We start from the raw sequence: 15,240 nt of genomic DNA, 5'->3' as shown, positions 1-15,240 counted from the left end.
TGCACATTTTCATAATTAACCCTTATTATAGTAAAAAGTAAATAACAAAACATGAAAAATAAAATTATAATAAGTATATAGAAAATTAGTTACAAAAATAACTTACTTTTATTAATTGTTATAGTTATACAATAAAAATATTATAATCTTTCATCACAGCATCTCACCATAAGTGGTTTCTTGTAACAAATATTAAGATTGAAATAATGAAAGATTATGTATGAGACAAATAGTTAAAACAATCTCTTTATTAATTGTTTTAGATATATCATATTCATATAGTCATTCGCCCTGGTAAATTCTTAACCAAAACTCAGAGCAAACAATAAAAATAAAAGCCTTGAAAATTTTATAGGATAAAAACTAGGAAGGATTGAAGGAACTAAAAACACGATTAGTATAATAATATAAGTCATATTTAATGTAAAAATAAAATAAAAGTTAGAGTAAAAAAATCACCACACATATGCTTATAATAATGCTGAAATTAGAGAAAGAAATACAAACACAAAGTGACTCTAATTTTGTATTATAAATATTAATTATCGAATCTTATTATAAATAATAAAAATATAAAGACTTTGAGTTTAAAAATTGACTTTCCTCTTGTATAAATATAAACATAACTTTTAACCTATGTTACAAAGGAAATAACTTTATATAATGAGATTGATTTATACCTGTAATTTTTAAATTATAATTTCATATTATTATAATTATTTATATTAAATTTTATAAAAATATAATAACAATAATATGTAATCAAATTATTTATGTTTTAATATATATTTTTTTTAAATATATTACATAAATTTTAATCAACATAAATGAGACATCAAATAATTTACATTGATGTGAAATTTGTATATATAATTTATTAAAAAAAATTAATGAGTTTCAAAAATATAATTTAATTGAAAGATACTTAATAATGTAACATTTTATAAAAGTTATACCATATAATATGTGTGCTGTAATTTTTACTATTACATATTACATAATTAGTAACTTTATAGGTAATTTTTCGTTAATCTAACCATTAAATTATAAATAATATTTTAATAAATTTCAAAAACCACATTTTGATATACCAATTATTCTAAATTAATATAAAATATTACATATAATCCATATGAATTTTTTTAAAAAAATCTAATTAAAAAAAATTGGAAAGTTTCATGAAATTTTAGACTATCAATAACTTTGTATAAAAAACGAGATTTTTATCAATTTAACGACTAATCTATGATTCCTTATTATCGCCATCATCAATATCAGAATTATACAAATTGAACGATAAAAGCAAAACCTCAGCTTATTTATATTTTAATATACTTCAAAAAATATATACACTAAAATTATACAAATTGAACGGCAAAAGCAAAACCTCAGCTCATTTATGTTTTAATACATTTTAAAAAATATATACACTATGCTAATTTTTTCTGAGATATCAAATGGTTTTAAATTAATATATATATATATAAATATAATGTGAAATGAGCTTTCAATCCAACAATACATTTAAAAGAAAATCAATAAAAATATATTAACAGTATAATATTAAGTGAAATTTAACAGATGTAATTTAGTTCCTTATACATTTTTTCTTTCTTCTTTCTTTTCTTTTCTCATTGCTAATATTCCATTTTTAGTTTGACACCCCAACTTGGATTTTCGTAATGAGTGATGAATAAAGCAGCAGAAACTGCAATTCATTTCCAAAAGCTGCAAATGTGACAACAGAGTCGCCACAAAAATACCAAATTTCTTTGTCAACAAACACTAAAGTGAAGAAAAACACACTATTATTGATGAAGGACCTTATGATTCCTAGTCAACCCCAACTTTCTCATTGCTCCATTGCAACACACACCTTAATGTTTTTTTTTTAGAGTAGTACTTTCTAAAGATGTTTATTTTTTAATTCTAATTTTCTAAGTTTAAGATATTTATTCATGCTTTATATTCCTGTTTTCACTTGCTTTTTAATTAATTTACATATTTATCAGAGATGTATATGACTTAGTTTCTCATTCAATTGCAAACACATTAATGAATTTTCCACTAATTACCTTAAATATGTATTATAAGTAGTATTGATTAATTAATGATTCTTTTTCTAAACCAAGGTATTGTTTGTTTTTTTGTGTCTTAGTGTGTGCCACTGCCAAACCAAACCAAAGCAAGGACCCTTTTGGTTTTTCAGAGAGAAAAAGCAAAACGCAGAAACATAAGAAAGCAAGAAAGCGAAACGATTAGCGTTTTGAAGAAGCCATCACAACCAAATAGAGGCACTCACACTGTGTTTCTTTCTTACTCTTCTAGCGTATGTGCTTTCTGATCGTGCATGGTTCCTTGAGATTTTCACCTGTCTACAGCGGTAGATCTTTCACGCTCATTTTTCTCTGCGATCTTTCGTTTGACGTGTGATGTGAATTTTTTCGTCTTCCTCACGTCGCAGGTATCGACACTTTTTTTTTACATTCTCACTGCGTGAGAGAGAGAAAGTTTTTGTTTTGAAGCGTTTTGGGATGTTGGGTGTGGAAGATTTGGAAACAGTGAAGGAGTGAAGGGAATGGTTTTTGTTTTGGTGAATTAATTAATGGGATTGTGTAGTGTTTTTCTGGATAATTCAGTTTCAATCTCTAAGGTTCTTTGGTGTTTTTGTGGTAAATTAATTAATGAAATCATGTAGTGTTTTGCAAGATAATTCGATTTTAACGTGTAAGGTTTTCTTTTTTCTTCGATGTGTTTTTGTGTTTGAATTTTCACGTGGTGTTTGTATGAGTGGATGGATACTTTTGTATTACTTGTAGGAGTGTCCCTTTGAATTGGAAATAATAAAACGTTGAATTGATTGGTTGTGTAAACTTATTAGATGTAATAAATGCTCATACTTTTAACGCCGTGTGTTTTTTTTTTTTCTGGGACGATGTCTTTTTCTGATTCCTTAATGTTATTATCGTGTTTGGTTATACTAGAAAGGTGTGGTGGAATGGAAATAGATTTGTTTTATGATTTTAGATTTTTAGAGAAACATCCCTTTCCTACCCGATCGTGGGTTTTGTTGTATATTTACGTAATCACTCCTATGATTGAGGAACTGGGACTTTGTGGGATCAGATTGGAGTGTGTGGGTTATGTTAATATTTTCTGTTTTCACTTTTAAAGTGGCTAAAGAAAATTGCTTTTGACTTTGTGCTCAACCTTACACATATTAGTTCCTTCCTCTTCCTCACAATTTCTTGGTTATTCAGTTAGGATTGTCTACTCTTTAACATATATTAAGATATTTTGATTTCGACATCATCCGTTTCTTCAAGTTTGGAATTTGTGACCGAGTTATTTTCACTGGACAGTAAAATACTATGTGGGGTTCAAAAATGTGTCAAAAGTTTGCTTTTGATCATATTTTGAGCTGTTGCAGTCAGTTCTGTGGCGAATCTTAGCATGCACTGTGCATATTATTTCGGGCCCAGATGTTGGTTTCTGAACCTTAGTGGATTTAATTGGCCGAGTTGTTTGCTAATGTATCTTTGTTCTGTTTTTATTTCAGATTTTTTCTGCATCAACCTGTTGAAGACTTCTTTTTGGCCATTTATCTTGATTTATTATTTTAGAGTGGTGCGGAATATGAATGAAAAGGAAATTGGTTGGAAGTGGTGAAAATTGTGACTCAAGTGCATAGATGAAGACAGTAAAAGATTTGCGCCTAGGCATGGGCGATGTGCAGATCCTGCCTGGGTCACGACATCGTCCTCCTATGAAGAAGCCAATGTGGATTATTGTCTTGGTTTTATTCGTGTGCGTGTTTCTAGTATGTGCTTATATCTACCCACCAAAAAGCAGTTCTGCTTGTTACATCTTTTCTTCTGGAAATTGCCGGTCAATTACTGATTGGCTTCCACCAGTTCCTGCAAGGGAATACACAGATGAAGAGATTGCATCACGAGCTGTTATTAGGGATATTTTGAAAACACCTGTAGTTCTTTCAAAGAATCCAAAAATCGCCTTCATGTTTCTGTCACCTGGTTCTCTACCATTTGAAAGATTATGGGATAAATTTTTCCAAGTAAGGAATTGTTACGTGTTATCTGTAACTGATTATATTTTTATTATTTTGATGTATTGTATTAGTTCATGTACACATATCTTATTTGTAAATGATTTCTTTTACAAACAAATGTGAGCCAGTCAAGCTATACATGAGTTAGGATGTGCAAGATCTTATTTCTCTCTTACTAAATCAACTAATGTGTTTTCCTTTCTAAATTACACTTAGTACTTTCTTTTTAAAACATTTGTGATACTTCTAAAACATATGATCCTTGAGAATATAGCAGTCTGTAATAGTATAGTCGATGTTTAGTTTAGTCTTTACTTTGACGAGTTAGAGAAATAACCTGCTGTTCTCTCCAATGGCGCTAACAATTCCATTGATTATGAAACTCGTTCATCTTTTATTATTCTTGTTTTAATAGTGCTAGGATGAGGGAGAAGCAGCAGGATATCTCGATTTAATAGAATTTGGAAAATTTATTCCTTCTGTTGGAACGGTGACAAACTAGGGCACTGGTTTGTTGTACACTTAACTGAGTACTGAACAAGTGCTTTGCATGAAATTTGCTAATGGTCTTTCTGGTCCTAACAGAATGCGGTAAATAATGGGTTTATATTTAGGTTGAGTGTTTGGGCCTTAACTAATAATTTTGAATAAATGTACTACACAAGATGTAAAATATGCTTGGTTCATAAATTCTTGATATATGCATATGGGAGAATGAATTGTCATAGTTTGTAGTTGTAATTCTGTTGGTTAATTGTCTTTGCTTCTGAACCATGCTAATTCAGTGTGTGCTCACCTGGAAGAATACTTTTCTCCTTTTTGGTAGGGACATGAAGGGAAATTCTCAGTATATGTGCATGCATCTAAGACTAAACCAATTCACGTGAGCCGTTATTTTGTTAATCGGGATATACGAAGTGCTCAGGTGTGTAACTAGTGTCTTGTTCTGTTTACTATCATCTGTTATTTTATTAATCAAGATATACATAGTGACCATGTGTGTGACTAGTCTCATGATTGTCTGATTCCTATCACCTATCAATTGTTTTGTTCATTTTTATGTATTTAATTTAAATCGTTGTTTAATGTTGTTACTTGTTTTTCTTTTTCAGTTTCCTTTAACTTACCCTCTTTACATGAGTCGGCTTTTGTTAATGTAGTGATCAAAACGAATCTCCTACTTTGGAGTACCCAAATATATGAAACCAAAATGTCCTTTGGACTTATTATCAACTTGAGAGATTAACTGATGCTATAACTATTTAATAGACATGCATAGGAATGTAGTGTTGACTCTGTCAGCCTGGTTGTCTGAAATGACAATATTTTGCATTGATAACATAAGCTTCCAATTTCACACTTTACTTCCTGTTAATAGACTATAATGTACATGTATTTGCTTATTTGAATTATGTTAGAAGTCTAGGATAACATAACATTATATATAGGCTATGAAGTTTAGTCTAGTTTTACTTCTGTGACTTACTATTTTTGAGGGTGCCTTAGCAACATATTTCACTTTCATTAGTTAGATTTTTTTAAATTTTTTTATAATAAGCTATGAATTTAATTTGACGTTAAACTATCTGCTCTAAAAGTGGCTATTATGGTAGCTAGTGTAATTATCAGTTGTTTCTGATAATCTTGTTTTGTAGTTAGCAGCTGTGTTAATAGTTGGTTACTTTATTGCAGGTGGTGTGGGGTAAAATATCTATGGTTAATGCAGAACGACGACTACTGGCGAATGCTTTACAAGATCCTGATAACCAGCAATTTGTTTTACTTTCTGATAGGTAAATATGTGCCATGATATAACTTTTAGTTATATTCTTAGTTTCTAACCCTTTCGTACTGGTTTTGCAGCTGTGTGCCATTGTATACCTTTGACTATATTTTTGATTATCTGATGTACACAAACGTCAGCTTTGTTGATTGGTATGTCATGCTTTACATAGAGTATACCTACCCGTGTGCTCATTTGTAGAGTGGGTTGTTCTTCTAATTTCTGTTTTCTGCCACCAATTTGGTGTCCTCAACTGACCCAACCTTTTCTTTTTCTTGTTAGCTTTACGGATCCTGGTCCTCATGGCAATGGCAGGTATTCAAAACGCATGTTACCTGAAATTGAGATGAAGAACTTTAGAAAGGGTGCACAGGTATATTAAATAAGCTGCATGCTGGAAATTCTGCATTTCAAATAGTATTTTGCAATTTCCCTTTTCAAAGGATATTGATTGAATAAATGGATTTGGCCATGATTTATGTCAATAGGCTTACTAAAGCATCAAGTTCAGTCTTTTGGCTTAAAACATAGGGGTGAATAGATTCTCAATAACAGAAGAATTCTTTGTTCTTGCCTGAAATCGCCCCCTTTTTCTTTTTACTTTTCTGTAGTCCTATTTGCATCCTATTGTGCTTTAATATCTCCACACATGATGTGGAGGAGCACAATTATGTCATCTGTTTAGATGTCTCTGGCTAATTGTTAGATTCCTGATGCAGTGGTTTTCAATGAAGCGCCAGCATGCTGTCATAGTTATGGCTGACAACCTGTATTACTCAAAATTTAAGGCATACTGTCAGGTGCAGTTCTTATATACTGTTTGCATTAAAATTTTGAGCAATTTCTTTTATTTATCATTATTGAATATTTTAGTAATTTGCTTTGAACTGGCATGGTCATCAGACCAAACAAGTGTAAGTATTTCACTTTTAGGGTCAAATACACGCTTGTTGATTATTTGCCTTTGGCATATGATTTACATGAAATTTCTTTCAATACAACATATGTAGTCTGCCGTAAGTTCCTTCCTTCTCATCATGATCCGTATTTGACTGTGCTCAATTATTAACGTGAATATTATGATATTACAGCCTGGTTTTGAAGGGAAAAATTGCATTGCCGATGAGCATTACTTACCTACATTCTTCCAGGTGAGAATTTCTATCTGTAATCCTGGCCTGCTCTAACAGTTTCAAACTGTTAACTAATACGATTCTGTTTTAGATTGTTGATCCTGGTGGAATTGCAAATTGGTCAACAACTCATGTTGACTGGTCTGAGAGAAAGTGGCATCCAAAATCATACAGGGTTCGAGATGTTTCATATGAGCTTTTGAAGAATATTACGGTATAGTGCTCTGATAAATTTATTTTTCAATACAGAAAGTCACCAGTGATGTGAATGTAAAGAGAATATCCAATCTTATGAACCATGTTTTCCTTGAAATCCAAAGAATAGTTTTTTTTCATTCAACTGCTCTTTCAATATATTTTCTAACTGAGATCATGAATATTCATTACTCCATAATCATACTCGCAGTCCATTGATGTTAGTGTGCATGTCTCCAGTGATGAGAAGGTATGCATCTGAAAGCTTTCATCATATCCTTGATTTATTGAGAATGCATTGAGTGACTTAACAAGTTATCACGTATTGCTACAGAGACAAGTACAAAGTTGGCCTTGCTTATGGAATGGGATTCAGAAGCCATGTTATCTATTTGCTAGGAAATTCAATCCTGGAACACTGAGCACTTTGTTGCAGCTTTTTTCTAATTATTCAGCACCTTGAGCCAGAAATTTTTGATCCATTCTTTGGTCGGAGTAGCTGTTGCTTTCGACCTAGTTCTTGGTCTCTCATAGGGTAGCAGTTGTAAATTACATCATTTTTATCTACACTGAGTGCAAAGTCTATTGGCATCACAGTCACTGTGGCTAACATTTTAGTGTTGCTTCCTTAGGGATAGGGATCAATAGCTTGATTCATCCCCCTCTGCCCCTTATTTTTCATTTTGGGTTGTGTAAGTTTTCTCATTGCATGACTGATTTTGGGGGAATCAAATCATCTCATTTTGTGGTTGCTCATCTTTGTAAAACTCTGCAAATGCAAAATGTTTAGTTAAAATACAAATGTTACCATTCGTTCTAGAAATTTATGCATCACTTTACTCCTTGATGCAATCTTCATAGCCACTTGATGAGGCTTATGGTGTTAAAGTAGGGGTTTTAGATTTAGCATGAAGATCTGTAATTTTAATCTTATTGATATAGCTTCAGAAGTAAAAGTTTTATATACTTGTAATTGTACTTCCTGATTCAATGAGCTAAGAAACTTGTGATGACCACATCTCTGGTTTGTATAACTAAAATTTTGCATCTTATGTCCTGCAAGATATCAAGTCTTTTCTATAAAAGTATTTAAATAAAATTTCTCATTTTAACCACTTTATACGAGTATAGCTTGTTTATATATATATATATATATATATATATATATATATATATATATATATATATATAGTGAAATAATAATCAATATATAACAAATGGTTAAAACAATAATCAGAATAAAAATATAATAAGGGCAGTTATTTTAATTAATTTATACCTTTCTATTCTTTTAATTATTTTTAAATGACTTTTTTTTCAATAAAAAGTTTAATGTTATGTTTTAACAATGTAATTTAAAAGAGTAATTTCTTTATTTGAAGAATTTAAATTTTTTTATACTAAAATGATTTGTTTAGATAAAGTAATTAGAAAGAAACTCAAATCTAAAGAATTTTGAAAGGAGTTTCAAATGAAAAAAAATATAAGAATTTCAAATACCCTCAAAATTATAAGAAATTTAAAATTTTGAATTTAATATGTTTTTCACTTCTTAACGTTTAGTAAAAATTAAAATTAGTTGATTTTTAAAAATTTAGACCAATTTAGTTCCTCATATTTAGAAATGTCTGAATATATTTAATCAAATTTTGTTAAGTTTTTTATGTTTCAAATACGTTTCCAAGCTAACATTAAAGTAAAAAATGTGTCGAATGGTATAAACAACTCAAATACAATCATGAAATACGTTTGAAATGTCAAATAAACTTAACAAAATTTTGTTAAAAAGACTAAATTTATGTAATTCTAAGACTAAATTGCACCAAAGTTTCAAATAGAGACTAATTACAATTTTTATTGAATATTAAGGGACAAAAAAACATATTTTCAACCCTAAAATTTACTCCTTTTAACTCCATTTATAAAGGTTGAGCTTAGTCAGCCCGAGACGAAGGTTAAGTTGAGTTGGCCTGGGCCAATGGTCGAGTCGACCTAAACCGCTGGTTGAGCCGAGTAGACCAGCCTAATGGTTGAGCTGAGTTAGTTCAGGTTGATAGTTGAGTCAAGTCAGACCGAACCGATGGTTGATTCGAGTTAGTTCGAGCTAAAAGTCTAGCCGAATCACCCTAGGCAAGGGTTGAGTAGAGTTGGCTCGAGACGAAGGTTGAACTGAGTTAGCTCATGATGGAGGTAGACTCAAGTCGACTTAAACATATAGTCGATTTGAGTCAACCATAACTAAAGGTTGAGCCAAGTCAGTTTGAGCCGAAGGTGTAATCGAGTCATCCAAAGCTGAATTCGATGTCATTATTTCCCAAGAAGAGGTGCTACCCATCTAGTTTTTCCACCATGATTTTTCCTCTTTTTTTTCACTCATGATTTTGGATATTATTTTATTTTTGTTTTCTCACTTATCCTTGTGCTACCATCTTGTATCATTATTTCTACTCAGGTTCTTCCCCGTTCTTACAAATTCACTTTGTTTTACAGTTTAATTGCATGCTGCTATGTTTTGTTTGATCTATTTATTTATGGGTGAGAGAAAAGATTAGTGTTTAATTAATTCAGTTTAACTTTGTTAGTACCTCTACACTTATAGGTTGTACATGTAATTGCTGTATTTTAGATTTTATATAGCAAGTTGTGGAGATTGTTTATGATTGACATATTAATGTTTAACTTTTCTAATCTCTTATCCATCCTCCTCATCTATCCAATGAAACAGTAATTAAAACTAAAATCTAAATATAGAGTCAACAAATTGAGTGTTATGTTGCTCAACTTTCTACAACTCATCTATCCAATGAAACAGTAATTAAAACTAAAATCTAAATATAGAGTCAACAAATTGAGTGTTATGTTGCTCAACTTTCTACAACTTGGTCACATTTCTCAATTACAATAATCTTTTTGTGAAATGAATGATCATTAATTAAGTCTGCTACATTGATCTAAAATGATTAAATACAATAAATATATACAAATTTTAATTGTATCCAAATTAGTTTCAAAATTAATTTGATTTCATTTTTCATGGATAATTAATCATAATAAATTTTTCAGCAATATTTTTTTTTAATTTATAATCGAACTACATGCATAATTGATCATAATAAAATTTGAATTTATATTTTTTTGAATTATTTTTTATCTCATTTTAAAAACTTATTAAACAATAATTTTATTTTAAATATTTATGTCAGAAAATTTTAAAAGAAACTCACAAATATTTTTTAAACGAACAGGTGACGTATAACAGAATAGAATAGTAATACATATTTTTTAGTATAGATCGAATAACAGATAAACACTATCTATTCGATCCTTGTTCATTCTTACATAGGAGAGTAATAATTAATACACATATAAAACCTATTAATCTAAGTTACTTATATAAATATAATTTTTTAAAATTGAGAGTGATTGATTTTAGTTTAAGATTATAAGTAATAGAAAAATAATCATATTTTTTTACTAGACCAGAAGATTGAGTCGGTTAAAAACCGAGAGAGTAAGTGGGTTTTGGTATCGGCTCGGTAAAACATCGAGGGAGAGAATATTAATCCCGTTAGTTTTGGGCTTGGTGATGTTTGTAGGAGTTAATAAGGTTGTTATTATATTTGGAGATATTTTAGGAGTGGAAGATAATTTCCTTTTTGTTGGGTTGTTATTATATTTAGGGATATGTTAGGAGTAGAAGATAATTTCCTTTTGGTTATTATTTTATTTTGTATATCTAGGATTTAATATTTTGTAACTAATTATGATATAAATAAGAAGGTTACTCCCATGGTCAAGGGACGACAGTTTTTTGGCCTAAGCAAGTCATAAAAACTTTCTTTTTGTTTTGGTGAAGAATTATCCAATATTTTTTCTGAACCAGAACATTGGCGCCCACCGTGGGGTTCGGTAAAACTCGATCCTTACCCCATTAGGATAATAAACACACACAAAAAGAAAAAGAAAAAGAGAGACAAACTCGAGGATGAATAGAGGTAGAGGAATGGCGCGTGAAGGGCCTACCAGGCAGCAGATAATGTAGAGCATTCTGGAGCTGCAACGACAGAATGAGGAAATCTGACTGAAGGCAGAGGCTGATCAGGTTCAACTAGAAAGGGAGAGAGAAGAAACTCGTAAGAAGGCAGAGGAAGATTTACAGGCTCTCCGGGAAGAAGCTTTGGGAGAGAGAGAAAGATTGCGGAAAGAGGCCGAAAAAACACATCAACGATTAGAAGAGGCGCTGCGGCAACAAGAACAGCTACGAAAGGCAAACGAAGATATGCAAAACCGATTGGAGGCCACCAGGGTTGGTTTCCGATATGCCAGTCGGTTGAACCCTGATGTCGGTGATGCTAGTCCTCTAGCAGATTCGATCATGGAGGAGCCAATCCCACAGAATTTCGTAATTCCAAAAATCACGCCTTTCACAGGGAGTTCAGAATATCCCGAGTTTCAGGGTGGCTCTCGCCCAAATACTGGAGGATGCGGAAATAGCAAAGCATTTGCGCTATCATAATATCACGGGGAGGACACTCGGCAGTAGACTGGAGGCTTGGTGTGAGTTTCATTAGGCTAGAGGTCATGACACAAATTCGTGTTATGCTTTAAATAATCAGCTTTTTATCTTGGCAGACAGGGGACTCCTGGAGAAATTCATGAAATTGGATGCAGATGCGAAACCATCGAAAACCCGCACGGTTCCCGATTTGCATGAGACACCCGTCCTGGGGGATTTTAATATGATAGTAGGAGGTTTTGCGGGGGGAGGACAGACTAGCTCGGCTAGGAAGCGATATGTAAGGAGTGTCATGACTACTGCCAAGATTGACAAGCCGAAGAAAGTTCCAGCTATAATATTTTCGAGCGATGATTTAAAAGGAGTAGTCCCACATGAAGATGATCCCATAGTCGTGTCTGTGATTATGATGGGAAGGAATGTTCATAGGGTGCTGGTTGATCAGGGGAGTTCTGCCGATGTGATGGTTTGGAACACCTTCGTAGGGTTGCAAATACCGATGGACCAGTTAAAGCCCTTTGACGGAGTGCTTGTGAGTTTCTCAGGAGATCAGGTGGAGGTTAAAGGGTATGTTGATCTTCGAACGACCTTTAGGGACAAAGAAGACGCAAAAACTATATTCGTATGGTATATAGTTGTCAATGCTCCTTCATCATACAACTTACTATTGGGAAGGCCTTCTCTCAATAAATTGGAAGCAGTAGTGTCAACGGTGCACCTGAAGATGAAGTTTCATTCTGATGGTGGGAAGGTCCTCACTTTATTCGTGAATCAGGAGGTTGCTCGCAAATGTTATGAAGACAGTCTAAGGTCAAGGAGGAAAGTTGCATATTCAGTAAGCACAACGGAGGTGGTCATAGATCCCGAGTTAGATCCTAGACTAGTACACCCTGAAAGAAGACCGCAACCTGTAAGAGAGGTGAAAGAGGTGCTTGTAGAGGGTAAGAAGTTAAGAATTGGAGGGGATTTGAGTTCAGAACAAGAGCAACAACTCATACAAGTACTGAAGAAAAACCTTTCTTCGTTTGCCTGGAGTGTAACGGATATGACGGGGATAGATCCCGATTTTTTATGTCACAAGCTTAACATTGACCTTTCGGTCAAACCTAAAGTTCAAAAGCGTAGACGGTTGAGCGGAGATCGTGCCCAGGCAGCTACCGAGGAGATATGTAAGCTATTAGGAGCGGCTCATATACGGGAGATACAATATCCGACTTGGTTGGCAAATGTGGTGATGGTGAAAAAGTCCAACGGAAAGTGGAGGATGTGTGTGGATTTCACGGATTTGAATAATGCCTGCCCAAAGGATTCGTATCCTTTGCCCAATATAGATGCCTTAGTTGATAGTGCGTCGGGCTGTGCTTTGCTAAGTTTCTTGGATGCTTATTCAGGCTATAATCAGATCAAGATGCACTCATCAGATGAAGATAAGACAGCGTTTATGGGAGGAACAACTAATTACTGTTATCGGGTAATGCCATTTGGGTTAAAAAACGCGGGAGCCACTTATCAAAGGTTGATGGACCGAATTCTGGCGTCCATGTTGGGAAGAAATGTCCATGCATATGTGGATGATATGGTGGTTACTTCGGTAGAAGAGGAGAAGCATAAGGGAGATTTGGAGGAATTATTTGTTACCATCAACAAGTACAGACTTAAGCTTAATCCCGAGAAGTGTGTTTTTGGGGTTAAAGCAGGAAAGTTTCTGGGTTTCTTGCTTACCGAGAGAGGGATAGAAGCTAATCCCGACAAATGTGCGGCCATCATAAATATGAGGAGTCCAAGTAATGTTAAAGAGGTACAAAGACTGACGGGGAGGATGGCGGCTTTGTCCCGTTTTCTTGCTAAAAGTGGAGATCGGGGTTTTCCCTACTTCCAATGCTTGAAGAAAAACGAAAGGTTTCAATGGACCGATCAATGTGAAGAAGCTTTCCAAAAATTGAAAGAGTATCTAAGCAAACCACCTGTATTGTGCAAGCCTGAAAAAGGTGCTGATCTAACGTTGTATATTTCGGTGACCGAGCATGCAGTCAGCTCGGTGTTAGTCCGAGACAGCGATAGGGAGCATAAGCCGGTGTATTTCGTAAGTAAAGTGCTTCATGGTGCTGAGGTGAGATATCCCACTATAGAGAAAGCCGCGTTGGCTGTAGTAGTGTCCGCTCGGCGTTTGAGGCATTATTTTTAGAATCACAGTGTCAAGGTGATGACGGATCTGCCGATCAGGTACATATTGCAAAAACCTGATATATCGGGCAGGTTGGTTAAATGGGCAATAGAGCTCTCGGAGTATGGGATACAGTATGAATCGCGAGGACCGATCAAAGCTCAGTTTTTGGCTGATTTTGTGGTGGAGTTATCTAAGCCGCCCGTTGCGGATTAGACTGTAAAGGAGATAACTTGGATCCTATCAGTGGATGGGGCCTCTAATTTAAGAGGTAGTGGTGCTGGTATAGTTTTGGAAGGGCCAGAAGGAGTATTAATTGAACAATTGTTGAGGTTTGCTTTCAAAGCTAGTAACAATAAGGCAGAATATGAAGCTTTGATAGCGGGGATGCTTTTGGCTAAAGAGATGGGTAACACTAGGCTGTTGGTCAAAAGTGATTCCGCATTAGTAGCAGGTCAGGTGACTGGAGAATTCAAGCTCGTGATCCGCAGTTGGCCAAGTACTTGGAGGTCGTCCAATCTCTTGCGAAGAATTTTGTTCTCTTTGAATTGGTGCATGTTCCAAGGGAACAAAATTGCCGAGCCGATTTGTTATCCAAGTTGGCTAGTTGTTCGAGACCGGGGCAACATAAGTCGGTGATAAGAGAAACGTTGGTAGTTCCTCGGGTGGATACACGAGAGAAGCATCAGGTTTTGGAGATTTTGGCGACTGAAGAATCTTGGATGGCACCTTTAAGAAGCTATCTTGCAGATAACAAATTGCCAGAGGATCCTAATGAGGCACAGAAAATAAAAAAAAATTCAAGTCGATATACGCTGATAGATGGTCATTTATTTAGGTATGGATTTTCCAGACCTTTGATGATTTGTGTAGGAAGGCGGGAGGCGTCTCGGCTCATGGCCGAACTTCATGAGGGTATTTGCGGGAGTCATGTTGGGGGGAGAACATTGATGTTGCGGATAGTTCGGGGAGGGTTCTTTTGGCCCACTATGAAGAATGACTGTGTGAAGTATGTCAAGAAATGTGAATCGTGTCAGAAACATGCCGATTGGAGTCGCGCTCCGCTGGAGGTCCTGCACTCTATTAATACACCTTGGCCTTTCCACACTTGGGGAATAGATATTCTGGGACCGTTCCCTAAAGGGGTCAGACAATTCAAGTTTTTGATTGTGGTTGTGGAGTATTTTACAAAGTGGATTGAAGCCGAACCAGTTGCTGTGATCTCGGGTAGTCGGGTCCGAGAATTTATTTGGAAGAATATAATATGTCGATTTGGTGTTCCACGCCAAATTATTTCGGACAATGGAACTCAGTTTGCATGTTCACAAGTGAGGCGATTGTGTGAAGAGGTTGGGATTAAACAAGTTTTCTCTTCGGTGG

General features: G+C 34.2%; 2 protein-coding genes across 3 annotated transcripts; both read left to right on the top strand.

Moving 5' to 3' along the window:
* The first annotated feature begins 2,143 nt into the window (after positions 1-2,143).
* On the top strand, positions 2,144-8,003 carry LOC114196009 (glycosyltransferase BC10-like). 2 transcript variants are annotated; one of them, XM_028086487.2, is made up of 11 exons: positions 2,144-2,464; positions 3,560-4,075; positions 4,896-4,994; positions 5,762-5,862; positions 5,933-6,004; positions 6,135-6,225; positions 6,572-6,652; positions 6,944-7,003; positions 7,077-7,199; positions 7,392-7,430; positions 7,515-8,003. In XM_028086487.2, exons 2-11 carry the CDS (start codon positions 3,692-3,694, stop codon positions 7,641-7,643), a joined length of 1,179 nt encoding a protein of 392 aa, XP_027942288.1. In that variant the 5' UTR covers positions 2,144-2,464; positions 3,560-3,691; the 3' UTR covers positions 7,644-8,003. The 2 variants fall into 2 exon arrangements, with proteins under 2 accessions (XP_027942288.1, XP_085522243.1); XM_085666117.1 differs by lacking the exon at positions 2,144-2,464 and adding an exon at positions 2,802-3,484.
* Positions 8,004-9,364: 1,361 nt separating this feature from the next.
* LOC146883449 (uncharacterized) lies at positions 9,365-13,881 on the top strand. Its single transcript, XM_085666315.1, has 3 exons — positions 9,365-9,370; positions 11,268-11,637; positions 11,813-13,881. Exons 1-3 carry the CDS (start codon positions 9,365-9,367, stop codon positions 13,879-13,881), a joined length of 2,445 nt encoding a protein of 814 aa, XP_085522441.1.
* Positions 13,882-15,240: the final 1,359 nt, after the last annotated feature.

Source organism: Vigna unguiculata, chromosome 9, assembly GCF_037176805.1.
Source record: "Vigna unguiculata cultivar grain cowpea cultivar isolate G323 ecotype 2 chromosome 9, ASM3717680v1, whole genome shotgun sequence".
Classification (NCBI taxonomy): Eukaryota; Viridiplantae; Streptophyta; class Magnoliopsida; order Fabales; family Fabaceae; genus Vigna; species Vigna unguiculata.
The sequence above is the reverse complement of the archived record's forward strand: the minus strand, read 5'-3'. Positions and strand labels throughout refer to the sequence as shown.